The sequence below is a fragment of the Myotis myotis genome, unplaced genomic scaffold (genome assembly GCF_014108235.1).
Source record: "Myotis myotis isolate mMyoMyo1 unplaced genomic scaffold, mMyoMyo1.p scaffold_m19_p_11, whole genome shotgun sequence".
In the NCBI taxonomy this organism is placed as follows: Eukaryota; Metazoa; Chordata; class Mammalia; order Chiroptera; family Vespertilionidae; genus Myotis; species Myotis myotis.
In genome coordinates this window covers 20,611,203-20,634,515 of record NW_023416315.1, presented here as the reverse complement: position 1 = coordinate 20,634,515, position 23,313 = coordinate 20,611,203, and the positions used below count along the sequence as shown (strand labels likewise).

At 42.5% G+C, this 23,313-nt stretch overlaps 1 protein-coding gene across 3 annotated transcripts in view; it reads left to right on the top strand.

Annotated features, from left to right (window-relative positions):
• CREB5 (cAMP responsive element binding protein 5) overlaps positions 1 to 23,313 on the top strand; it is a 398,853-nt gene that overhangs the window by 73,795 nt on the left and 301,745 nt on the right. For all 3 annotated transcript variants that reach the window (XM_036327750.1, XM_036327749.1, XM_036327751.1), the window contains exon 4: positions 7,801 to 7,922. In XM_036327750.1, the coding sequence (XP_036183643.1) occupies positions 7,801 to 7,922 (122 nt within the window). The remainder of the gene's footprint in view (positions 1 to 7,800; positions 7,923 to 23,313) is intronic.

The following is a 23,313-nucleotide window of genomic DNA, read 5'->3' as shown; positions in this document are numbered from 1 at the left end:
AAATACATTGTGGTTTGGAAGACTCTCCAAAGTCTAAGGCATCCTCTTCCTTGTCCTTCCATCACCACCTACCACCTCTCTCTCTCTCTCTCTCTCTCTCTCTCTCTCTCTCTCTCTCTCTCTCTCTCTCTCTCTCTCTCCTTTCCTTGTTTGTTTTTACTGAACCAGCTGGCTCTTCAGAACTAGTTTGTGTGGAAGTCTAGAAACAGAGATGCAGAAACTCAAATTTGTAAGAATTATAAAAACCTACAAGGGCTAAGAAGGATGGTCAGTTCTTGTGTTTTTATTATTTACTAGCGGCCTGGTGCACGAAATTTGTGCACGGTGGGGGGGGCGTCCCTCAGCCTGACCTTCACCCTCTCTAATCTGGGACCCCTTGGGGGATGTTCAACTGCTGGTTCAATCCTGTGGGATGGGGCTTAAACTGGCAGTCCCACATCCCTCTCACAATCCGGGACTGCTGGCTCCTAACTGCTCGCTTGCCTGCCTGCCTGATTGCCCCTAATTGCTTCTGCCTGCCAGCCTGATCGCCCCCTAACTGCTCCCCTGCCAGCCCAATCGCCTCAACTGCCCTCCCCTGCAGGCCTGATTCCCCCCAACTGCCCTCCCCTGCTGGCCTGGTTGCACCAAACTGCCCTCCCCTGCAGGCCTAGTTGCCACCAACTGCCCTCCCCTGCTAGCCTGTTCGCCCCCAACTGCCCCCCTGCCAGCCTGGTTGCCCCTAACTGCCCCCCTGCCAGCCTGGTTGCCCTGCATAGCCTTCTCTTCAGTCATTTGGTTGTCCCCCACTAACACCCCTGCCAGCCTGGTCGCCCCATGCAGCCTGCTGTTTGGTCCTTACTGTTACTATGATGGCATCCCAGACAATTTGCATATTCCTCTTTTAATAGTATAGATTACTTCCTATAGAGTCACTGGTGCTGTAACTTCATAGTTCAACAGTGAACTTGTATATGCAAATAGCAAAGCTGTAGACTTTGCAATTCCAAATATTTAAATACATAAGTTCTTCCTTTATTTTTCCCAAATAGGATCCCTAAAAAAGACTTCATGGTGGCAGGGGAGTGGGAGGTAACTATTAGAGTGTGGTAATTATGTGGACATATTACCAGTATAGTGGTGTCAGCATAGTATGTTATCAGCATATTGCTAGTAAGGCCTCCAAAAGGTCCTATCTGAAGGTCTGAAAAAAGTAGCTAAAGATCTGTGAACATTTCTATATAATAGATATGAGCAGGGTTTTGATTAAGTTCTTGCAGCTTTTCAATTGGTCTTTATCAGACACTTGTTGGTTTAAGGCTGTTGCTGCCAATAACTGGCAGTGTCAGGTGGAAAAATATTGGGAGAAAAGTCACTCTAATTTTTATTATGTCAAACTTGGAGTAAGAAAACGAAGGGAGAAATAAATGGGGGAAAACAGCATGAATAATATATTGGCATATTTTCTTCTGCTTTCTCATGCTTTATGTTGAAGCTAGTATGAAGTCATTTCATATTCCCAATGAAATTAAGTGCTAAATTTTTTAACTTGTTACTCGTTCTGCATGTTTGTAGTCTGGTAGAATTTTCTTGCTGGGATGGAATACAGAGATAGCCAGTCCAACTTTATTACTTTGCATTTAGAGGACTGAGGTCTACTACATGTCATAAGCCAGTGTTGTCCACATTGAACTGTAATGGGCTATCTAATGGGTATTTTTTATTTGCTATTTGTTTTTTCTAGGAAAGACTTCAATATGTATTTATCTCAAATCTCATTGTAGTTTTAGCATATTAGAGTGTGATTACAAATATGACTGAAGTTTTTACTTGTGTGTATCTTCACTTATTGAGAAAGCAAGAATGTTGTTCAATGAAGTGGAGCATTGTTTCTAGGATACTGATCCTGATCAACCAGACAACGTCAGCCCAAATCCATTGCTTGTGGCTCTTTGTTACAAACTCTGCTTCATCATCCATGGGCATTTTGAGGGGGAAGCCAAAGGGAATGGAATATACCTCACCCAAATTGTTTTTGGAATGAACTAGACTGAGTAAGTAAATAAATCACACACACACACACACACACACACACACACACACACACTCGCAGCCCATATTTACTTCCTCTTCCATTGAAGGTGCAAGTACATAGTGAATTCCCACTTTGTAAATTAACCCAATCTTAATGGAACAGGGGCGATTGACATGGTTTTCACCAGAGGGCAGCATGCTAATAACAACAGCTTCCATTCATTGCCTTGTCTTGTGCCTGCAATTGTGCCTTCTCCTTTACATGCATTATATCATTTAATTCTAGCTACTTTTTCATGTGAGGAAACAAAATCAAGAGGATGAGCAGTTTGTCTAAAGTCTCTATGTGTCTATAATTTTCTTACTCTACACCTGGATTTGGTGAGCTATATATACATACTAAAAACATGCTTTGGCCTTAGATTTGTGTTTGAATATAAATCTATAAACTGCTTTTTCTTTTATTATTGACTTATCTCTTTAATAGCAATCAAATGAAGAAAATGAAAGTTTTTAGGAGATTATACTAACACATTAGCATTTAGAGGAACAAAGATTGTGCTTTTAAATCAGATTTTCTTGTTCATTGCAACAAGTGGCTATTGGCATTTATAGGAGCTTCTCAAGCATGTTTCAAGCTGATCTAGCAAAGTAGAACTTTACATGATTCACCTGAATACCTCAGAGGCCTTGATCTGCAGTTGTCTTTTATGTATGAAAAACTGGCATCCTGCTATTCCATCTGAAAACCTTCCCCTTTGACAAAGAGTGTCAGAGAACGCAGGCAAATCAGTGACTAAGTGGAAACGTTAAGCTTGAGCTTCCACTATTTGGGGCAGGTTTTGAAAGACAATCACATTGGATCCCTTAGTTCACTTGTCCAGCAGAGACATGATCTCACAGTGTTACTAACCCTTTTTACCAGCTCAGCTCTTCTAAAGCAAATTAAAATCATGGCTTGATTGCTGTTGGAACACTTGGGGTAAGCCATGGCTGATAGTGAGGAGATGTAGAACATATAATTATTTGATTTACATCTAAATCTATGTTTCTACAGCTCTGTGTCCTAAGCAAGGCCCTTGTCAGAGCCTTTTTGGCTTGTCTCATAGGCACTCTCAGGGTATCTAGTCCATCGGCTGTCCACCTTGACAAAGTATGGATTCCAGCAGATGATTCAAGAGTATGAGAGAGTCTCATCTCTCACTGATTTGGATCACCCCAGCCATGGTCCGCCTTTTAAGTATCCACAGCTGTTGTTCTAAAACCAGAGTTGCTTTGGTTTGACTCATGGTAGCACTGCATCTTGGGATATGGGGAAATAGAAATATCAGTGTCACTGAGAAGACCCTATCACTTATATTGTACTTTTATACTTAATAAAAGGCCATTTATTGCAAAGAAGCCTGTCTGGAATTCTGTCATTTGTTACTGATTATTGCTCTTATAAAGGATTATGTATTTTCAAATTTATTTAATGTAAACTCTCTTAACCAGGACTTTATTAAAATTCATATAGGGACTAAATAAGAATATTATAAAGAAAGCATTACTGAAAAATTCATGGGAATAGTGGTAAATATAAACCAAATGTAAAAAGTATCTAAGAAAATTGCCTTGTTTGAAAACCCCAACTCTTACTAAAATAGATAAGCTAATTCTAATTTTTTTCTTTATTGATTTGAGTGCACTCTTGGGAATTCCATTAAGCCACATTTTGTTGGCTGAAATTAAGTCATGCAAATAATAAAAAATGCATTGCCTTTTAAAAAATACCCTATAATTAGAATGGTCACTAATTCAAACTGATCTTTTTTATAACTGGTCTCAATTAGTGAGGCTTTTATAAAATTACTAGCCACCATCAATTTAATATGAAATGATGTAAAATTACTTTACATAGTCCTTTAGTAATAACCATAGTTAAGAATATCAGGCCAATAGGAAAGAAAATTTTACCTAGGGAGTTCACATTTTTCTCCAGTGTATGCTGGGAACTCTGATTTTCTTTTTCTTTTTTCTTTTTTTTTAATTGATGGCTTGCTGCTCTGCCATTTTTTTTTTTATCATTGAGAAAAATAAAACATAGACAAATACATAACTCAAATGCAGCTCTGAAACCGAATAAGGTAGCAACCTGTTATTAAATTTGAGCAGTCTCACCACTTTTAAAAAGAAGAATCAGGTTTCAGGCTTTAGCTTTGTGCTTGACATTTAGACTTTGGAATAATCATGGTCACTGAGTCTGAAGCACTTGATGCTAGGCAGACTATGGACTGATGGAAAAACTTAATGAGTTACTATTTCTTTCTAATAGTTCTAGCCATATACTTGTTTTCCTTCCCAGATGCAATGTGGTACAGGATTTCCTGTTGTATTACTGGTGGGTGAATTCTTAAATCATAGTGCTGTTTGTGGCACTCTTCCAGGTAGATATACAAGGAGTGTCTCCACACGGCCAGTGTCCTTTCCCTAGCTATCTACGGAGGCTGTAATTCTACGACAAAATGCTCCTTTTTTCAAGAAATAGATTCACCAGGAAGGTAAATAGGTATCAAAATATGGCAAATGTTACAAAGGATTTTTTAATCCCTCTGGTGCCAAATCTTCATTGTTTGATGGGTAAAGAGATCCCCAAGGAGGTGAGATGAGTAGAAGTGGTAATATTTCTCACGTACACTGGCCCCAGGTGTCTCCTAAGAACATGCGTGCTATTTGGAACCTGAGAGAAGGTAACGTGCAGATGCTTATGCAGTGGCAGTTCAGATTTACAAAGGCAGTAACAACAAAGCACTGTCAACGCGGGTCAAGTTCCGACTCAAAAGTTATTTAACTGTCAGTTTCCTTTGGGGTTATCCCCCCCATCCCCCCTGTCATTCGGATGGTCCTCACTGAAGTGGAAGCACTAAAAAAATGGCGAGCAAAAGTCCTTAAACAATCATCTCAGCTCTGAGTTCCCACTGGAGTCCCTGTAAGTCCCTGGAGTGTGGCCTCCTGGACACACATTAGATTATTATCCAACTAGAAAGCATTGGCCCCTGTCATTCAGGATATGGAAATTGCTGCTGCTGTAACTAACCAGTGTATGCACTTAGTTTTAAATAGGGTGTGGTTTACAAGAATTTTAATTTATGGCCGTGGACATTACCCACTTCAGGTCTAATTTCAGCTGGAACAGTTATTTGACAAGGCATTCATGTGGCTAAGAACCTCTGCCTCTTTTATTTAAGCTGCTGATAGATTTAGCTGTTCCCTTTTTGAAGATTTGCACATTTCCTGGCTTACTTGGAACTGGTACCATGTGGGATCAAAGACAACTGGAGACCCTGTATTAATTCTAATAAATGTTAAAACAAAAGTTAAGCTCCATTGTCTGGTTTCTGTTGTAACTGGAAAGAATGGCTCATTCACAAGAAGAAAATGAATAAAAAATTAGGAACAGTGTGCCTTATCTATTCCAAATGTGGACATAGATATCTGTTTTGTTTTTCTCTCACTATATCATACAGCAAAAAAAGTCCCATTTGGCAACAACTCTGGGGCCTTCATCTGGGTCTTCTGCTCTTGGGCTGGGAGGAACCAACTCCATGTATAGCCCTGGCTCCCCTTTATTGTTCCCTCGCTTTTGCTTCTATTGTTGTAGAGAGGCCCATGATGACAGTGGCATTGCTGTCCCTGTGCCATGCTTCTTCAACCTCCTCTGCTGATATATGTGAGCATGGGCTGGTATTTGGCAATAATTTTGATTTAGAGGAGACATAAAACATCTGTCAACTTTGCTTGGGGATTGGCCCCCGATGCTAGCCTGAACTCGATTTCATGGGCCATCTCCTGAACTCATTGCATTGTTCAGGACTTGGAGCCTCCAGGATGACTGTTTTCTCTCCCTGGAATCATGGTCCTCAACTTATAAATCTACAACAAAGAATCATAGGGGAATAAAAGAACATAAAACCTGGAAAACTAAATTCCAACTGATGGCAAGTGGTCTAGTATTTCATTTTTTACATGTGATATTTTCTCAGGTTTTTTAGTCACCAAAGACATTTCTGCAAGTTAGTAGAGAGTCTGTAGGATTTTAATACAGTTTTATTGTATGAGGGATTCAGTGATTCCCAGATATTTCAAGAGAACTGAAGATTGTTAGGATTATCAATTACTGATATGATTATAGAACCCAATTTCTAAATTTGGCCTGAGGTGAATTTAAGTTTCCTCATAAGTAAAATAATTTTTACTTAGTGTGATTGGTGTGAAGATTAATGAAATGGTGCATACAAGACACTTAGTACTATGCCTGGCTTGGAATAAACACTCAATAAATGGAAGAACATGTACACACACACACACACACACACACACTGTTTTATTTCCACTTTCATGTCTTATCTACTTACACCTTCTATTCAGAAAGCCCCTTTATCTGTATATCTAGCCTTTATATCTGGCCTAATATCTAGTGCCTAACCAGCTGTTACTTATATTCCCATTTCGCTGTCCTTTAAATGGTCATATGTTTCTTTGGCCTAATGACTATGCTGTTTGAAGGGAACCCATTACAATGGTGATTTTAGGATTCACAAAATCATGTAACTTTAGAACTTGATTTAAAAGATGAAGACTATGAGGTCTAGAGAACTGAGATAATTTCCCCCAGATCACGCACTTTCAAATCTAGATTTCTGGGTTGTCAGTGTTGTCTCTTACACATACAACAGAGTTCTTTGGAGCTGAGAGAATCTGGTCAAAGCTCAGGATTCAGATTGAGGAGGGATTAAGTTTGTAGGTAAAAGAGGACTTCATAGTGATAAGATGGTTACAATTTTTGTGAGCTTGTTCAAGTTACTTAACTAATTTCTCCATTTCTAAAATAATATACACCCTACTTATCTCACAGGATCTGTGAGATCTAGATTATAGAGAATGTTGTGAGTAAATAGTTTGTAAAATGGGCAAATATTAAGTCACAAATAGTGGCTTGAGATCCTCCAGTTTTCAAAGTAATAAGTTCTCTAGACCAGTGGTCCATGAGGCCCGAGAGGTTGGCGACGGCTAGTTTAAGGAAACCTTTGTAGCAGCGGTCACCAACTGGTGGTTTGTGAGGTCCGAAAGGTTGGCGACCGCTGCTCTAGACAGTCCAAATAGGAAAGAAATTTTATTCCTTTTAAAGAATATTCTCAGAACATTCTTTTAGCTGTAGCAAAGAAAACTAAAATTAATTATTATATTTTTAATGGGTTAGGAGTTGAATGTATTTGACTTGGAACCTTTCATCATTCTCTATGACTCTCAAAATGAGGGAATTGCTAAATTGTCCTCCTTTACGGAAAAGGAATTCACATGTCTGTGTATTTCTCTTTGTTTGATATAAAAATCTACAAAATCCCTTTTCCTCCCAGCCCCGTGAAATTAGGCTTATCATGGGCTCAGCAGATTTTTTGGCTGATTTTAGTTAAATATTTTTTCCAGTTAGAAAAAAGTCATTCCACACATTGCAGTGTAATTCCAGTGAAATAGACCCAGCAACTCAAGGGTGGCACCTCCCCAAGTTGTCTGGAGGGAGGCTTGGAAATCCCTTACCTACTATAGCCAACTACACACCAAGTTCCCCCTTTGGGATTTATGGTTTAATTTTCTTTCATATTCTCACTTTATTTAAAGGGCTGGGAGATTATGGGTGGCCAGTCAGCATCTAAAGGTGAAGGGAGGGGAGTTGTGAATTGAATACAGGCTTTCCACTGGCTTTTGAGGAAAAGATCCCATGAATGATCACTCGGTCTCTGTTTTCAGATCAGACTCCGACCCCAACGAGATTCCTGAAGAACTGCGAGGAAGTGGGACTCTTCAATGAGCTGGATTGCTCCCTAGAGCATGAGTTCAGGAAGGCTCAGGAGGAGGAGAGCAGCAAGCGGGTAGGTTTGCTGGGATGGACACCCTGAGAGGTGCCTCCTCCAGCACCTGGTGGAAACTCTCGGTGGAAATGGATGGCACTGCAGGTTGATTGCTAATGTGGCCTGGCCCTTAAACAGTATTTTATCCATTTGCAAATGTCCGTTTAATGTTTTGTTTTGTTTTAAAAAAGGATTAATCCCTGATTGTGATAGAACCTGAAGCTAGAAAAATCATGGAAAAAACTGATATCTGAAATACTAAATTCAAACCAAAAAACAACAACAAACAAAAAAAACAACACACCACCTGATTCTTGAATCTGAGTCAGATAAACTCACAGACATTTTCTGTTCAAAACTAGTTGTTTTCCTAAATATTTAATAGCAAGCCTTACAAGAGTCAAAGACAACAGGTGAAAAATTATAGCCGTATTAAGGAGGTTTCTCTAATTTTTGACCCAGGTTTTAACTTTGATGTCTATAATCTGCCCAGTAGATCTCTACCATGTTCACACTGGCTTTTGAGGAAAATATAACTTCCTAGTTATATTATGGAACATCTGTTGTTATTAAGATAAATAGGTTAACTGGAGGTATGGAAAGTGTAGAAAATCCACTTTACGAATCCCCCCAGAACATATTCAAGTTTTATTGTAATGTTGTGCTGGCATTTTCCAATCACTTTATAAGATTAAGGAAAGGAAATGAAGTCATAAGTAAGTGTGATAATGAAGCATTTTAGTATTTTTTTATTGTTTTTATAGAGCATTATTGAGTGCCCAAAATGTACGAAACAACAAATTAGACACATTCCATGAACAGTCTTAAAATGTGAAAGTTGGTTGGCAGGAAGGACCAGCTAGGTTGTAATGGATTCTGAAGTTCCAGCTGTTCCATCCGGAGAAGAAATTTTAAAAGGCTCTGATGTTTCCCTAAGTGTTTCAAAACCTTTGAGTCCTCCTCTATGTGAAATTTTAATAATCCCTCTCCACCAGGTTTTTCATGTCATGTTCTCACATCAAAATAGTCAAAGGCTTATATTCAGCCCATACTGCTTTAGAAAAAAACCAGGAGAATAGGTGAAGGTTACAGTAAGAGGGATATAAAATCTCCGTCAACTCATTTTATTTGTTTATAATTAATTTGTCATTCATACTTGATGCCTCTATCCCTACCACCTCAGTGATAGGAAGGGCCTTTTTTCTTTTTCTAAGCAAACACTTATTTAGCATTTATTTGCCAGACACTGTTCTAAGCACTTAAAAAATTAACACAATGAAAATAAAAGGCGCATATTCTATATTTCATTCCACTAGAAATAAATTTCTTAAAAAAAAACAACCTATAAAAATAGCAAGGGAGAAGAAGGGCCTCAAACCAAACACTTGAGTACATTTCCCCTGGTTGAGGAGTAAATTTAGCTCTCCTGATAGGCATGGCATATGTAAAAGACTGAAGGACTAAGTTAATTCATGCCTCAAGCTAGTCGAGGTTAGAGTTTTAGATTATACTGAACTATATGAAAGGTGTGTACGTGATACATTCTGTCTTCATTTCTGATAGAGTGGATTTAACTGAAGTGGATGCTTTTGCTTTTCCTAAAGACATTTACCAAGGACAGCTTTAGGAAGCCCATGGTAGGGCTGTGATTTTAGGTGGTCTCCATTATATAGTACTCATGATCTCCTATATGAAGTCCCATGGGAGGAAATTCTTGCAGATCTGAATTCCAGGAAATAGTTTGCTCCCCCTGAGGAACTGAAACATTTTTTTCCCATGGACCTGAGAATCATGTAACCGGTTCTGTTTCTCTTTTCGCTTTGACTGCTTGGTTAACATAAGCCAAACTTACTGCTTACCTTTGAGAATTTGGTAGAACATGGTCATGAGGGCATTTTACTTCCTCCAAGACTAGACTTTCAATTCCAGTTTATATTTCCTCTGGTCCAGATTTTTAATTTAAGAAACGTTTTCATGATATACATTTCTTTTATGAGTTGAAAAAGAGTATAAATAATTAAGCTTTAAAAATGAAGATAATTAGGCAAGCAAAGTTGAAAAAGAGGACTATTATAGTTGTATTTTCTCTTTTAAGTGTCGCTCTTAGCCATGTGATGATTTCTTGATGGGTATGTACTGGTGGGGATCCTACAGCCAGATTTCCCCATGGTTTGGGGGCAGACCTCTCATCAGGTCACTATCTCATCCCCCCATGTCACTTGCACGCCCTGGAAGGCTGTTGAGGTATCCTCTTCCCTTGCCTTGTTCAAACCAGATGGGCCAAATCAAACCTCGGTACCGATGGCTCCACAAGAGGGCACCTTCTTAAGGCCCATTGCATGGTGACTCGGTGACTCATCCAAATGGGCTGTATTTGATGGCTTCTGCTCTAGAATTTCTTTGGAAGCGACAGGGTGGAGAAATGAGGAGGGGATGCTCTCCAATCTGCCAGTATAGTCTTATCCACCATTGGACCACATTTCTCCAGCTACCAACATCCTTGGCACACTGCCAGCCCCCGCTCCCACTTCATTTATTTGTTCCCTGCTTAACAGGTAGGAATACAGCTCTTTATTTAATGCATACCTGATTATACTGAGCACTATGTTCTCCTTCCCTTTGGCTCCACATTCAGATAATCATTTCTTTTTCTTTCTATATCCACAGCTCTCTTCTGATTTCTTTTCCTCCTTGTCTTTTAAGAAAAGATTTGCATTCATTTCCTCAGCAAGTTTTGGTAAAGTGGAAGATGGATGAATTGATCTGAAGAATTTGCTTATACAGTCTTGCTAGAACTTTCTAAGTACTTTATACAAAATAGTTGAAAGATTGAGGTGGTCATTCCCTGTACCTTTAAATTTCTAGCTGTAGTTTGATCTAGTAAAGAGTAAATAGAGAGTTGATCTTTGCTTCTCCCATGTGGCTGTACAATGGGGAAAATTACGTTCTATAGACTATCCCTAACACGTTACCAAAAGTATCCCACTGTGTGCATACAGGGAGGACAGGCTAGAGGTAGGCCATTGCCACTAGAAAAAGCCCCAATGTCTATATCCATATCATAAATAGCAAGCAACACATTTTACAATTGTCTCAATTTTCTGTGTTAGTGTAAGTTCAGAGCTTCAAAACTCTTTAATAAGAGACTCTGCCCCTTGGAAAAGCTTCCCTCACTAGCAGGCATCATAAATTTAAAGTTGGCCCTAACGGATTTTGCTCAGTGGTTAGAGTGTTGGCTTGTGGACTGGTCTTGGGTTCAGTTCTGGTCACGGGCACACACCTCCATTGCAGGCTTGATCCCCTACCCCAGTCAGGGTGCATGTAGGAGGCAACCAATCAATATGTCTCTCTCACATCAATGTTTCTTTTTCTATCTCTCCCCCTCCTTTTCATTTTCTTTAAGAAAATCAATGGAAAAAATATTCTCGAGTGAGGATTATTTAAAGAAAAATTAAACTTGCCTCTGGCTTACAAATCAGGCTAGTTCATGTTCTAAGATGAGAAATTATTGTTCATTATTTATCCATTCAAGAAAAATTGTCAAGTGCCCACCACTTGCCAGGCGCTGTGCAAGGTATTGGTGAATATACTACTGACTAAAGCTGGTAAGAAGAAAATAAAACAATCTTGCCTTCATGTAACTTACTCCTAGTGGGCAAGACAAACAAGAAGCAAGTAAAGACAAGAAAATGTATAACTTGTCAGAAGATAAGTGCTAAGGAGAAAAATATGGCAGGGAAGGGGCACAGAGTGGTGAGGGAGGGCATGGCTGGTGATTGGACATGTGGTAGAGACCTGAAAGAAGGAGGAGAAGGCCTGAACCAGGTATGTGTTGGGGAAAACAATATTCCAAGTAGAGAACCAATAAGAAAATGAAGTAAGGAAAAGGTCTGAACATGGAACTTGGCAGAGTCCTCCAGAATCTTCCAATACAGGGTATTCAACTCTCCTCAGTGGCCAGCAATGACACAAGATCATGAGGCATGAAGATTCAAGTCAAGTATGGGACCCCTTTCAGTAATGCTGAATGGAGTCCAACAACTGGCAGTTGGGATGCTGATTTTGTGTTCCATATTAAAGGGGGAGAAAGATTATTAAAAAAAAGAAAGAAAGAAAGAGGAGGGTGAATTAACCTTTTACATTTGATTTCTTTTTTATTAAGATTGACTAATGCAAATCTAGGAAGCCAGAGAAAGCTTCGCCATCTGATAACAGCTTTGTGCAAGTGTACGTGTGTGCATGTGTAAGAAAGGAAGGGGAGTTGAAAGGACTAGAGACTAACTCCTTTGTCTTCCTGAGAGAGATCTAACATCCCAGCCCAACGTGGTTAAAGACCCCGAAGATGAAAAGTGCTGGTATAAGTGCTAAGTGTTGTTATTCTCCCATAGGACCTAAATCTGACTCATTATGCTGATGCAGCAATAGCAAATTAGGACATTTCCATGCGCTAGAATTCCTACCCAAATGATGAAAAGTGCAGTCTGTTCCCAGAGGGTACTGACTGTTTAACACATGGGAACAAGGGACAAGCTACAATCTTAAGATCTTGCATCCCAGCTCAACAGGAGTCACAGAACAGGGCAAGGCCGGGTCAGTCTCAGCTCAGTGGAGTAGGCTGCTCAATCTGATTAAATTCTGTACCTGGAAATCATGTTACCCGACACCACCAGCTCTTGGGGGAGAGAGGATACAGAGAGGGAGGCGCTCTGCTTTGCTTTGCTTTGCTTTGCTTTCCTACACAGTCTTGCCCTATCAGCCACTAGCTGGCCTGGCTGCTCTCTGGGGAAGGTGTGAGTGGCGCTGGATGGAAAAGAAAAGACACAGAATTGAGCAGACTTGCAACAGCTGCCTGTTTCCGGTTGTGTTATGTTTTCTATGATATTTGTGTAAAACTATCCCCCTGCCCCCAGAAGTCTGGAGGAAAGAATATCCTGAAACCTAAACTTGGTTTTATCCGAGTATTTAAAATGTCACCATGCTTGTTAAATTGTAGTGGATGAGACTGTTTTTGATCTTTTTGGATTTTTTTGGTTTTGTTTTTATCAGCATGGTTGAAAAGGAACTGGCAATGTTATGAGAGACGACCTATTTCTCCCTCTACCCAAATAACTGGAAATCCTAACCCTTATAAGGATTTTTTTCTTCCCATTTTAGTACACTATAGCTTTCTCCTTATAGGTTTAAAATATGCCCTCAACTTAGGTGGAATTTGACACTGGAAAAGAGAAATTGACTTGGTCTTCATATCCCACTCTGGCAAACAACTAAACAGCAAACAGATAAACTGGAAGCTATTTCATGTGCCTTAGTTCCCCAGGATTTAGGATTAATGAGTACAGTCTTAAAAGAGATTAGCAAGAGTTGGTATCTATTTCCATATATGTCAGTGACTCATGATGTTATCTGAGGCACTGCCTCGATTTTAAAATGGAGTGGGGAATAAAATAAACTTGTAGTTTTTGTTTTATAAAACTATTTAGTTTTGTGGAAAGTCAGAGTATCCTCAAAGTGGCAAAATGCATTGCTTATTACCTTGCAAAGAGTGAGCACGTCTATCAATATGTTCGACATGGGTGACGAGGGAAGGCCCATGACTTAGAGGAATTCTGACTAAGAGGGGCACTGGGGGGGTTGTCCCTCTCCTCCCATGGAGAATTTGTATATTTGGATAATTTGGACCTTAATGGATGAGTCCTCATGGCCTAAGTTCCACACTAAAGAAAACATGTCTTACCTCTTAAGGCTGAGGATCTAATTTCCAATGCTAAATCATTTGGCAGTTCATGGCTCTGCCTTCAGCAGCAGTGGTGGTGGCAGTAATTGCAGATGAATGTCTCTCTGCCTGTGAGTGGCAGGTGTTATTGTTCTCTGAGTTCAGTATTGAGCAATTAAGTTTTCTTGTCATGGGTTTTATATATATACTAGAGGCCTGGTGCACAAAAATTTGTGCACTCGTGGGGGGGAGGGGTCTCTCAGCCCAGCCTGTGCCCTCTCGAAGTCTGGGACCCCTCGGGAGATAACGACCTGCTGGCTTAGGCCTGCTCCCAGGTGGCAGAGGGCAGGCCCAATCCCTAGGTGCAGCCCCTGGTGGGGCTCAGAGCAGGGCCGATTGGGGAGTTGGGGCGCCGCCCCCTGTCATGCACAGAGCAGGGCGATCGGAAGGTTGTGATGCCATCCTCAGTCACGCTCAGGGTAGGGCCGATTGGGGGGTTGGGGCACCGTCCCCTGTCACACTCAAGGCAGGGTCGATGGGGAGGTTGCGGCGTCACCCCCTGTCACACACAGAGCAGGGCCAATCAGGGGTTTGGGGCGCTGCCCTCTATCACCCACAGAGCAGGGCCGATCAGGGGGTTGGGGCACCGCCACTCTCACACTCAGGGCAGGGCCGATGGGGAGGTTATGGCTCTACCCCATCACACATAGAGCAGGGCCCGTGGGGCGGGGGGGGGGGGGGGGTTGGGGCGCTGCACCCTGTCACACACAGAGCCGTATAGCAATCAGGGGTTTGGGGAGCTCCCCCCTATCAGGCACAGAGCAGGGCTGATCAGGGGGTTGGGGCACCTTCTCCTGTGACGAACAGAGCAGGGTGGATAGGGAGGTGGAACAGAGCAGGGCCGATCAGGGGGTTGGGGCGCCACACCCTGTCACACACAGAGCCGTATAGCAATCAGGGGTTTGGGGAGCTCCCCCCTATCAGGCACAGAGCAGGGCTGATCAGGGGGTTGGGGCACCTTCTCCTGTGACGAACAGAGCAGGGTGGATAGGGAGGTTGTGGCCCCGCCCCCTGTCACACACAGAGCTGCAGGGCGATCAGGGGGTTGGGGCGCTGCCCCCTGTCACACTGATCCCGGTGCCGGGAGGCCTCGAGGCTCCGCTGATCCCGGTGCTGGGAGGCATATTACCCTTTTACTATATAGGGTAGAGGCCTGGTGCACGGGTGGGTGCTGGCTGGTTTGCCCTGAAGGGTGTCCTGGATCAGGGTGTGGGTCCCCACTGGGGTGCCTGGACAGCCTGGGTGAGGGGATGATGGCTGTTTGCAGCTGGTCACACACCCTTCAGGGTGGGGGTCCCCACTGGAGTGCCTGGCCAGTCTGGGTGAGGGGCTGAGGGCTGTTTTCAGGCTGGGGGTGACTGAAGCTCCCAACCCCTCCTTTTTTTCTTTTTTTTTTTTTTTATTCTGGGCCAGCTTTAGCTTTGAGGCTTGGCTCCAACTCTTAGGCCTCCGCTGCTGAAAGTAGGTTTCTGGCCTTTGCTTACAATGTTGCGATCCTGCTGGCTGAAGCCCGGCGGCGGACTAAAGCAGGTTTCTGGGGGTTTGTTTAGCTTCTATATTTGTTACATAGTTGCTTAGAGTTGCAGCTCAGAGGCCTGCAGCAGCAGACGGGGAACATTGGAGTCCTCCGTCACTGAAGCAAACAAGCCTCATGTTAGTTTCAAGCTGCCTGGCTGCCGGCGGCCATCTTGGCTGGAAGTTAATTTGCATATTTCCCTGATTAGCCAATGGGAAGGGTAGCGGTCGTACGCCAATTACCATGTTTCTCTTTTATTAGATAGGATTTGCTATCACATGACATTTATTCTGGCAAGGCTGGGGTCTCTCTTAAAAATATTTTTATTGATTTCAGAGAGGAAGGAAGAGAGGGAGGGAGAGGGAAAGGGAGAGAGAGAGAGAGAGAGAGAGAGAGAGAGAGAGAGAGAGAGAGAGAAACCATCAATGATGAGAGAGAATCATTGATTGGCTGCCTCCTGCCCGCACCCTACTAGGGATTGAGCCCGCAACCATGTGCCTTGACAGGGAATGGAACCATACTCTCTGGATTCATAAGTCTACGCTCAACCACTGAGCCATGCCGGCTGGGCTAGCTGAGGTCTTTTTAAATACTGGTCACAAGGTTCTCACAGGCTCAAGTTTGAGTTAGAAAGGTTTTAGATTTACTCCTGGCTGTGATGGGTATTCTCATAAGAGGTACTTGTTTCCACTTGGAGCTATGAAGTATAAGAGATTGGAACGGTTTTCCCTTTTTACCATATAACATGAAGATTGCTAGAGGAAAATGGACATTGATTGGCAGAACTTCTCTATTTGTGTTGAAGATTTTGCAGAATAAAACCATGTTCTCTTGCACCAGTATTTCCTGCTCAGTTGTGACTGAACATGGTAATGATCATATTCATGAGAAGCATATTCAGATGCACATATGACATTTTGAACTTGTTATTAATGATCACTTGATTTTGGTCCCTTCACTAACAGGGAATAATTATAGGTGGTTAAGCCAGTACTGCTGTCCCCATTTTAAATACAGGGGAACAAACTATCAGGAAAGAGAGTTGATAGGCACTCACTAAGGAGAGCCAGGGGCAGGAGTGACATGTTCTGGCGTTTTCCCCACCTCTCTGTTCTGCTTCTGCTGCCTTGTCTTTTGGTTGTATCCACTCACAGGTGGTTTCTGTTTACACTTTCTGTTCAGAGAATTCACACCTTCTCATAGCTTAACAACCAACTCCACCCAGACAATTCCTTTACCTATACATCTAGCCCTTATGTTGGACTTTAATATTTATCTCTAACCTCCAGCTGTTACTGACATTCTCATTGGAATATAACACTCTGTTTCGAACTCAACTTGCCCAGAACTGTCTTCAGACTTTTCCAGCGCAAACTCAGTGCCCCATCTGACTCGCCTGGTTCTGACAGAGGCTAATCACTCACTCACCACAGCAGTCAGCTTGCCTCCCCCACCCTCCTGTGCCCCATTCACTCAGTCCAGTCAACTTTCCTAGGAAAGAGTCCTCATATCTTCTCTGTATTTTCCATTTCCATCACCTCAAGTCTAGACCATCATCACTTCCTACTGGGTTATTTATTGCTGCAAATTCCAAGGAAGTTTTTTGGCCTCCAGCCTAACTTTAAAGAAATGCTTCACATTAAGTATTATTATAAAATGGAATGCATTTTTTAACAGAAATATTTAAAAGTTTAAAAAATGTCTTCTTGAAGCTGCTTGCTATCATTTGCAGTTAAAAGTTCCTTCAAATATTGCCACTGTTAAAAGGTAGAAGTGTTGGTGTGGGATGTCATAGGTATGAAAGAAAGTCTGTTGTTTGAAAGATGTTAAATATAGCCTTGATTCTACAACATTCTATACATGGAATGTATTTTAAAGAACCAAAGTAGGGATGGGGGAGGGGCACTAAAAAATTGACCAAGAAAAGAAACAAAAAATAGCAAAAACATGGTGGAGCCCTGAAGTTCCCCAGGGACAACAATCAACCCAGACTGGGGCTATGAGGACCTCTTGTTTGGGCCGCCTTCCCAGCAGGCAGCCTTACTGTAGTTGACAATTAGCTCAATTGAATCATTTGGCTGGGAGAATCTTCGCTAAAACAATTATGAAGCTCAGTGTTAAGGGCCCAGGAAGGGACAGCTTTTCCCAGGAGGAGACTTTCTCAGCAGCATGATTTTTCTGTTCCAGGTTGGGTTGGGTTCTCAGCTCATTAAAATCACTTCTTACCCATCTGGAGGCAGGCAAACCAGACTGGGATTTCAAGGTATTAACCCAAATGGAATCACAACAGTGAATGGACGTGGTCTTCTGAAGGCATCTATGCCCAGCTTTGAATATTCAGGACTTCCAACATACCAGATAGGCACAGAGGCAGTGTGTACCTGGGGGCAGCGGACCGAGGCATCTGCAGAGGAAACCGTGCTGTCCTCTGTGAGGCCCTGCATTCCCAAGGCAAGCAGGAAAACAGATCTGTTTTCTGGGCCAGATTAAAACAAAATGACTAAAAGAGGAAGCTTTCGTTCTAGGCAGAAAACACCCACCCCCAATTTGGAAAATTGGACCAAATGTTAGACGACACAGTGAGCATCTGCCGCTAAGAATCGAGTAAGCCTGGGCCCCTCACAGAGATGGGAGCAGAAACTGACATTGTAAAAAGGGAAAAGGAAAATAATATAATGGTTGCAAGAGTCCCTGCCTCCGTCATCTCATAAATCCAGGTGAACATTAAGAGCAGGTATGGGAGTGATTTGCTCTGGGAACCCTGTTTTTAGCATTTGTGTGTTGTTAAGTTATTTCCATATTGATAAGGCTGAGGCCAGGAACTGGGATTCCATGCATTCCTCCTGTCCAGATTTCCAGCACGTTGGCTGTCAACTCAAACTTGTGGTGCAATTACGGATTTTCACATCAGAACCCAAAGGAACATTTTCTGTGTGCTTTACTCAACTACCCCCAGAGCCCAAAGGCCTAGGAAAGTTTATAAAATGTCAGTGCTTTCCCTCTAAATTAATGGTACCACCTTCCTACACTTTCGGGAACTAACTATTCTGATGAACCAGAGGGGCTCACCAGCTGGTTGGATGAAGAGGTGGTCAGATACGCACATTGTCACCCGCTTGATCCTCATTTTTTGGCTGGGATGGTCCTCGGATCCCAGGTATGATGAGCTATTGGCTGTGGTCTTTTTCAGAACATTGCTGGGCTTCCCTTTGTTCTTCGCCTTTTGAGATATAAAGGACTTTTTTTAATACATGTTTTTATTGATTTTAGAGAGGAAGGGAGTGGGAGAGATAGAAACATGAATGAGAGAGAATCATTGATTGGCTGTCTCCTGCATACCCGCTATTGTAGATCGAGCCCGCAACCTGGGCATGTGCCCTGACCTGGAATCGAACCATGACCTCCTGGTTCATGAGTTGCCACTCAACCACTGAGCCACACTAGCTGGGCTAAAAGACTCTTTTTAACCTGTTTGAACTTCTGACTTTTCAGACAAGGCCAGCTCTCTCATTTGTTTCCAGAATCAAATAGAATGCCAGAAGCTTTACTCAGATTGCCTCTAAGCAACTATTTTCTAATGAACTCGTGTTGGTAAGCTTAGACTGTTGTTTAGGTAGATGATTTTTTTAACATTTGACCTAATGGCGAATGTGAGCTGTTTCATTGGAAAGTTTTGGGCCTAGGCGGCAGGCTAGTCCCACCTGCCAACTCTGCAGTCATTGGCACTGTGGGGGCTTCCCCAGTCTTCTCCGTGAAGCCAGGCGAACCCCTATATTTTGGAATGAGTGTGGCTATAGCCACAGGCATCCCTGGGATCTGAGTTACATGCAGAGTGCACCATCTGTTTTATGAAAACTCTGAAAGTTGATCACAGTGCTGACCAGAACAGCCTAAGTTGGTGCCCGGTGTGGCTTTGTGTTTGGGTGGAGGCTTATTCAGGCTCTGCAAGCAGTCATGTCCCCAAAGAAGAAAAACAATCATGTTTTGGGTGGCTGTCAGATTGATTGACTACAGATGATGCTTCGCTGGGCATTTTGAAAAACATCTGCTCTCAAAGAAGTCGTCCCTTTCCTGGCTTCCCCCGGTGTGATTTGTTATGCACACAGCTTAGGAACTTTCTCAGAGGATTTATGAACATGAGACTATTGCTGGACTTGTTGGCACAGCTGCCTAGGCATTGCCGTCCTTTCCAGGTCGAGCCTACAATTGCAGAGCTCTAGAATCTGGAATGCCTGGGAGCCCCACCCTTCTAGCCCCACTTAGTTAGTGCCCAAGTAGCTGGAAGGAAACAAGGTGGTCCAGAGACCTGGAAGCCCTTTTTGCAGTGGGATGTGCCCAAGTGAGATATGCACTATGATATATCTGTGCTGTTCTTTCCCCTGGAAAATGGACTCCAGCACTTCCGGTGTGATTGGCAACAACCCAGAAGTGGGCTGTGGAGAAGTAATGCACAGTGTTGCCCAGATTCAGGACAAGGGCAAGAGATCAAGACTCCATTCCACCAGTCTCTAAAATCATGCATGACTTCACTTTCTTACCAGTAGCTTATAACCTTGGAGTTAGAAACATATGTAGTTCCATTTGTGGAGATCTGGAAATTAGAAAATAAAGCTAGTTCCAGGTAGATGGTGTTACATTCACATATTATGTCAGCACTCACTTTGGATGTTCTTCTGATGTTGACTGAAAGAATCGTCCAAAAAGGGGTCTTAGGAACAGAAATCCAAAGTCCATATTCACAGAGATAGCAGCACAGTGGAGACCTTGCTTCCAGAAAGAGCGTCTCATCCCTGCACAGCAGGAGGAGGGGAATAGCTCCTTTTCCAGGTCTCTGTTAGAGTTGTCTTTATTTGTATCACAACAGTGCACCTACAGGAGCACATGATTAGGCAAAGTGGGCACTCCGGCCTATGAATATTCCTCATTACTCTGACCATCACCTAGGATCACCTACAATGTCCAGTTGCCCAGTTCAACACCAGCTTTAGCAGACATCTGCCCCTTGATTGTGACAGGGATACCATGGATTTGCCCAACTGCTGGGTGTGAACTTAGAGTTGACTCACCATTAGTGGTGAGAGATGTGTAGGGACCAAAATACAATTGATGGTGGGAGAGAGGAGCGGCTTTGACCTCATTAGTGCTGCTCTTCTAATGGCTTGAACACTCCCAGACGACAGCTACCAGCGCGCTCCTCACCTGAGCCACTGCGCTTTTCACAGGCAAAACAATTTGTTAACAACCCTGATGGAATAGTCCAAGCATGTTTTCTCTTATGAGATTTTACATTTTTCCCATCCTACAGTCTACTGCCTTTTGACAAATATCTCACCATGCCACAGCAAACCTGCCTAAATCATGTAGCATCACCTGTCGTTATAAAGGAGTAGCAAGATCTCACACTTGTGCTTTGGTCAACCTGATGTGACCGTGGAGAGAAAGGCCAGAGAGGCTCACAGAGAGCAGGGCACATGGGTGTTTCTGATCTCTGCCTGAGGCTGCTGTTAGAAGGAGGAGGGTGAATGGAGCTCTGTGTGTTCTAGGAATGGCTTGAAAGGAAGTTAGTCACTAAAATGCTTTGCTTAGATGCTTTGTGGGGGATTCGTTCAGCTCATCCTCCTAGACTTCCTGACTTTTTATCAGGCAGTAAATACCACTCCAACAGAGCCATGCCCCATGAGTATGAAATGGTTGACTGGGCAGTTTTCAAACATCCACGTAGGACTTATGAGGTCACACATTTTCTCCGACTTCCTGCACCTTCCTTGCGAAGTCAAGGCACTTCCTTCCTCATTCCTTGCCCAGGGTGTTTGTGAACTCCTTCACTTTCAAGTTTTGCCGCTGAGACCGTTTGACATATTACCCAGCTTCAGAATGAAGTCCGGGCAAAGATGACTGATATTTGCAGTCGCGCCTCCTTGGCATGGAAAAGAAGAAAAAGACCCAGTCTGATTTTTAAAGTGGTCCTCTTTTTCTACCCCCCACCCCCTGGCAGAGGTAACCTGTTCCTCCTGCCAAATGCCTTTCCCAACAGCTGTTTGGTGATTCTGTGTCACTGGGCTCATTGTAAAATCAAGCATATCCTTTTAATTACCTGTTCATATTTCAGCAATGCGGAGCTCCACGGCACAGAGAGAGGGGATAAACCTTCATTATAATGGATTTTTAGTAAGACTATCTCTGAGATAAGAGTCCTAAATCTTGGCAGCCTCTACAGAGCACACACTTTGTGCTGCACACAAATTCCTGGCTCCCCAGAGCCGTGTTATAAATGGAGTGCACGGTCCAGGGCTGGGTAATAAGATATTGCAGATACATTTGAGAGCAAGGTGCACTTTTGCTTTATTTATGAAGATAGACATGCTGGTTGAGGGCTTAATCACAGCTGATAAATCATTTTAAGAAAGCCTATTAGAACCATATGCTGATTTTTTGCATTAATATAGTGTGTCTGTTTCCAGTCTAATAAGACAGGGTTTTCCCTCATGCTCTCCGTGTCTCTCCAGCGTGCACTATTTATCTGTTTAAGTGGTATCACTTGTGTGGGGGCATTTATCTCTTTAAGAGGTACCATTAATAAAAGGATGTGAAAGGAAAGAGGCGAGGAAAAATGAGTGAAGGCGCCCATTGCTAGTGCCTGTGTGTAAGTGCATGTGCATGTGTGTGTGTTTATGGTCTGACAGAGGAAAGAGTCAAAAAGCTGAGAAACGGAAACATCTCAATTAGAGTTTCGGAAGACCATGGACTGGTCTTCCCTGGGCATAAGGTAGTCATTTCAGCCCAGGTGGTTATAATACTAGAGTAAAAGATTATCTGAATAGAGGTGTGTGTGTGTGTGTGTGTGTGTGTGTGTGCATGTGCACTGACATTTTGGTTACCTCACTTCTCCCCAAGCTAGAGGTCTGCCCAGGAACAGGTCCCAGAGCTCTCTAATGAGAGCCATATTGGGAGTCCAGATCAGAGCCAAGTTCTGTTTATCACTAATTGCAGGGGTGCCTTGCAGATCTTTTCTATTATTTCCTGATTATACCCCTGCTCTTTTTATGATCTTGCCAAAATTCAAACAGTAATAATTGCATGATTTATTGTTTATTTATAACCCCTTCTACTGCGTCCATCGCTGTATTGAATAGATTTTAAAATAGCAATGGCTTTTCCTAAATGACTGGGTTTCTTTTACCTTCCACCGAGAAGTCATATGTTTCTGAATCTCATTTATCCCTTTAAGACTTACTGGCTTTTTATCAAACAGCAAATACCCCTCCAACAGAGCCATGCCCCGTGAGTATGAATGGCTGACTCGGTGCAGCATTCAAATGTCTGTCTTCTTCAAAGTGCTTCCATGGGTCTCCTTCCCAGGGTGCTGGGCTTCTGGCCATACAAGTAAGGGTCGGAGGGGGAGAGACAGGGGGGTTGCTGCACAGAGAGAGCTTGTGTGCCAGGAAGATGTTTCGGGGGAGGATATAATTTATCCTTTATGATTGCATCCAGGTTGGATTATATGACTGCTAAATTTCTTTTCAACTTACAGTTGCCATGATTTTCTGCAAACAATGTTTAGAGAGATGAGCTAAAAGCCTATTTAATACAAATCTGGACATAGTGGGAAAATATGCCACCAAATTATTAGAAATGCAATTATAAGTGAGTAATAATAAAATCACCACTGTTTATTGAGTTTCTACTCTTTGTCAGACATGGTGCTAGAAGTTTTGTTTATTTTATTCCCTGATCATCACAACCATTCTACCAGATAGATATTTTACCCTCATTTTACATAGTAAGGAGTTAAGGCTGAAGAGATTGCTGAAAGCCACAAAGCTACAGGGAGTTACAGGTTCAGTATTTGTACACAGGACTATCTGCTGGAGAATTCGTGTGCTTCCCACTACTTCAGATGGCCTGTTCCTATCTTTATTTCTTAATGGTACATATATGTTTAATACATGCTCATTTATATTTTTAAATGTGCAGTGGACACTTTACAAAACATCAAGCTGAGCTTGACCTGCACAAATAAGAAAAACACACACACAAAAAAAACCTTGGCTGTACCCACTCTATCCTAGTCTTTAAAATTCTCCACTGTGCTCAGTAGGTCTCCAGTCTCAGCTCCTCCGTGT